Raw genomic sequence first — 2,692 nt, 5'->3', positions numbered from 1 at the left:
GCAGACCGCACAAGGGCCCTCCACTCCGCAGGCTTCTCTTCCCTACAACCTGCGTTTGTCCATCAGCGGCACCACCATCTAACATTTGTTTAGGCCAAATGCAAAGATGTCAATCTTGATTTCCAGCCCCCTTCCCCAACCCCTCCCTCTCCCTCCAATCCATCAGCAAGTCCTCTCACCTCTGTCTTCAGACAAATCCCAGATCTAACCATTTCCCTCCATCTCCATTTTCCTCACTCTCATCCAAGTCTTCCGTGTCTTATATTTGGGGGTCAGGTGATGATCTTCTATGTGGGATCCTTGCTTCTTACCCCATACCCTCTCCAGTAAACTCTCCACTCCACAGCCAGAGTAAGCTTTTAACAACACAGATGGGAGCATGTAGCTCCCCTGCACAGAACCCTCCAGCGCCTCACCACTGGCCTTAGGATAAAATGCAACCTCCTGACAGACACACACTGCTGCATATAAAATAGGTGACCCGCAGGGACCTACCGTACAGCCAGAGAACTCTGCTCTGCTCTGTGATGACCTATATGGGAACAGAATCTAAGAAAGAGCGGGTGTATGTATAACTGGTTCACTTTGCTGTGCATCAGACACTAATACAACATTGTTCAATCAGCTGTGCTCCAATAAGAATGTTTTTTTGAAGATTTAAGTCCTGCTTTTATTTTTTCCCCATCTTAAAATGTATTTTTAATTGGAGGATACTTGCTTTACAATAGTGTGTTGGTTTCTGCCATACATCAGCACAAATCAGCTATAGGTATGCGGATGTCCCTTCTCTCTCAGACCTCCCTCCCACCTCCCACCCCATCCCTCTAGGTTGTTTTTACTTAAAAAAAAACAAAAAACAAAAAAACGGTGATCTCCACGGCATGATCATCAAGGCCTTCTGTGGCCTTCTGTGACTGCCGTTACTTCTCGCGCTCCCTGCCCGCTCTGCTTCAGCCACAAGAGTCTTCTTGCTCTTCCTGGAACACGCTGCGCTCTTCACCGCCTCAGTGCCTTGGCGCTGTTCTGTGGGAAACCCTTGCCTCCTGTTTGTCACACCCTGGTTCCTTCTGTCCTCCACGGGGCAAAGAGCCTCAGCGGAATGCATAAATGAGGGGTCTTGGGGGCTGAGTCTTCTGGGTTTGAATCTCAGCTCTGCTGCTTACTAGCTGTGTGACCTTGGGGAAAGGTGCTTAGCTCCTCTGTGCCTTGATTTTCCTATCTGTAAATAGGGATAGTAAAAGTACTTGTTATCCAAGGTTGCTGAGAGGATTAAATAAAAGTGATCACATTAAATGAGTTGATGTACAAAAAAGACTCAAGAGCTGTGGCATCTATAAAACACTTGGTAGTGCTATTATTGAGGAGGGCGTGGCAACCCACTCCAGTGTTCTTGCCTGGAGAATCCCCATGGGCAGAGGAGCCTGCTGGGTTATAGTCCATGGGGCTGTAGTCGGACATGACTGAGTGACTAAGCACAGCACAGCACAGTGCTCTTACTGTCCTGCAGGGAGCATCTTAAATACTCTGAGGAGCCTTTCCTGGCCACCCGCAGACCCCACCCCCACCCCTCCACACCCCCATCTCTCTGTCTGCATCCCTGTCACTCCACCCCCAGTACGTTTCTTGTTTAGGTGTTTATTGTCTACTCTGCCCGCTTCCCTAGACTGTAACTTTCATGAGGGCAAGGACTTTCCTGAGCTGGTATTCTGCAGGTTCTCAATAAATCTTTGTTGAATGGCTGTGGAAGGAATGGAGGCCGAAGTCCATTGATTCCCTCCCTTCCCAGCAGCCCTGAGAGCTGGGTGCTGGCACTCCAGGGCCACGTGTCAAAAACAATGCTCAGGGTTTTTTTCTTGGGAGCCTGGGAACCCCAGGCAGGGGGCCTACTTTTAGAAGCCCTGGGGGCATTGGTGGGCACCAACCCTTAGCAGGGGACAATCAGAGCCTGGAGTCTGGAGTGGAGACGGCTCGGTCCATCAGTCTCTAGTGGACTACTGATCCTCTCTGTGCCTCCACTTTCTCATATGTAAAACTGCGAGAATACCAGCTACCTCACAGGGCTGTTAGGGAGATTAAGTGGGATAATATATGTAAAACACAGCTCCCTGCCCGGCTTGGAGTAAAGCTCTCCAGATGGTTAGTTATCATTATTGTTGTTGTCAGTGCCATATCTAAGTGTCATTCTTCTGAGCATGAATGGGGGTGCGCGAGGGACTTGGAGGGTGCAGGTAGTTGAAGACACAGACATAAAGACAATTAGGGGAGAGAAGTGGACTGGAGTCATCAGCTGTGTTTGTATTCAGGAGTGCCTCTGTGCGTGTGTTTGTGTGCGCGCGTGGGGAGGAGAGGCGGCATGGATCCAAAGGAGAAATCCGGTCTTTCCTCGGAACTCGGTTTTGGGGAGCCCGAGGGGCCTGGCTTTCCCTGCGGCAAGGAAGACTGGGAAGCTGCCTCCGCCCCGCGCGCGCTCAGCCCAGAACCCGAGGCCAAACAACCGAGCGTCTCGATTGTGTGCTTCTGGGATTAGGCGGCTGGATGGGGCAGGGGTGGGGGGCTGACTTGCGCTCCCGCGGCCAGCACGCTTGGTCCAGACTTGGGGAATCCCAGGGCGGGCAGGACCGCCTCGCTCCCCGACCGCCCCGCGCCCGGGCCCCGCCGCCCGCTCCGCAGCCTCGGATGCTCCCGAACGCCC

The 2,692-nt window shown here is 52.2% G+C and overlaps 1 protein-coding gene across 1 annotated transcript in view; it reads left to right on the top strand.

Annotated features, from left to right (window-relative positions):
* Positions 1-2,353: 2,353 nt before the first annotated feature.
* Positions 2,354-2,692, top strand: part of LOC105000401 (chromosome unknown open reading frame, human C11orf96) — a 1,403-nt gene continuing 1,064 nt past the window's right edge. Inside the window, exon 1 of the mRNA XM_010856272.1 lies at positions 2,354-2,509. Coding sequence (XP_010854574.1) covers positions 2,354-2,509 — 156 coding nt within the window. The remainder of the gene's footprint in view (positions 2,510-2,692) is intronic.

Source organism: Bison bison, unplaced genomic scaffold (assembly GCF_000754665.1).
Source record: "Bison bison bison isolate TAMUID 2011002044 unplaced genomic scaffold, Bison_UMD1.0 scf7180017854252, whole genome shotgun sequence".
Lineage (NCBI taxonomy): Eukaryota > Metazoa > Chordata > Mammalia > Artiodactyla > Bovidae > Bison > Bison bison.
Note: the sequence above shows the minus strand (reverse complement) of the source record. Positions and strands in the feature narration are given on the sequence as shown.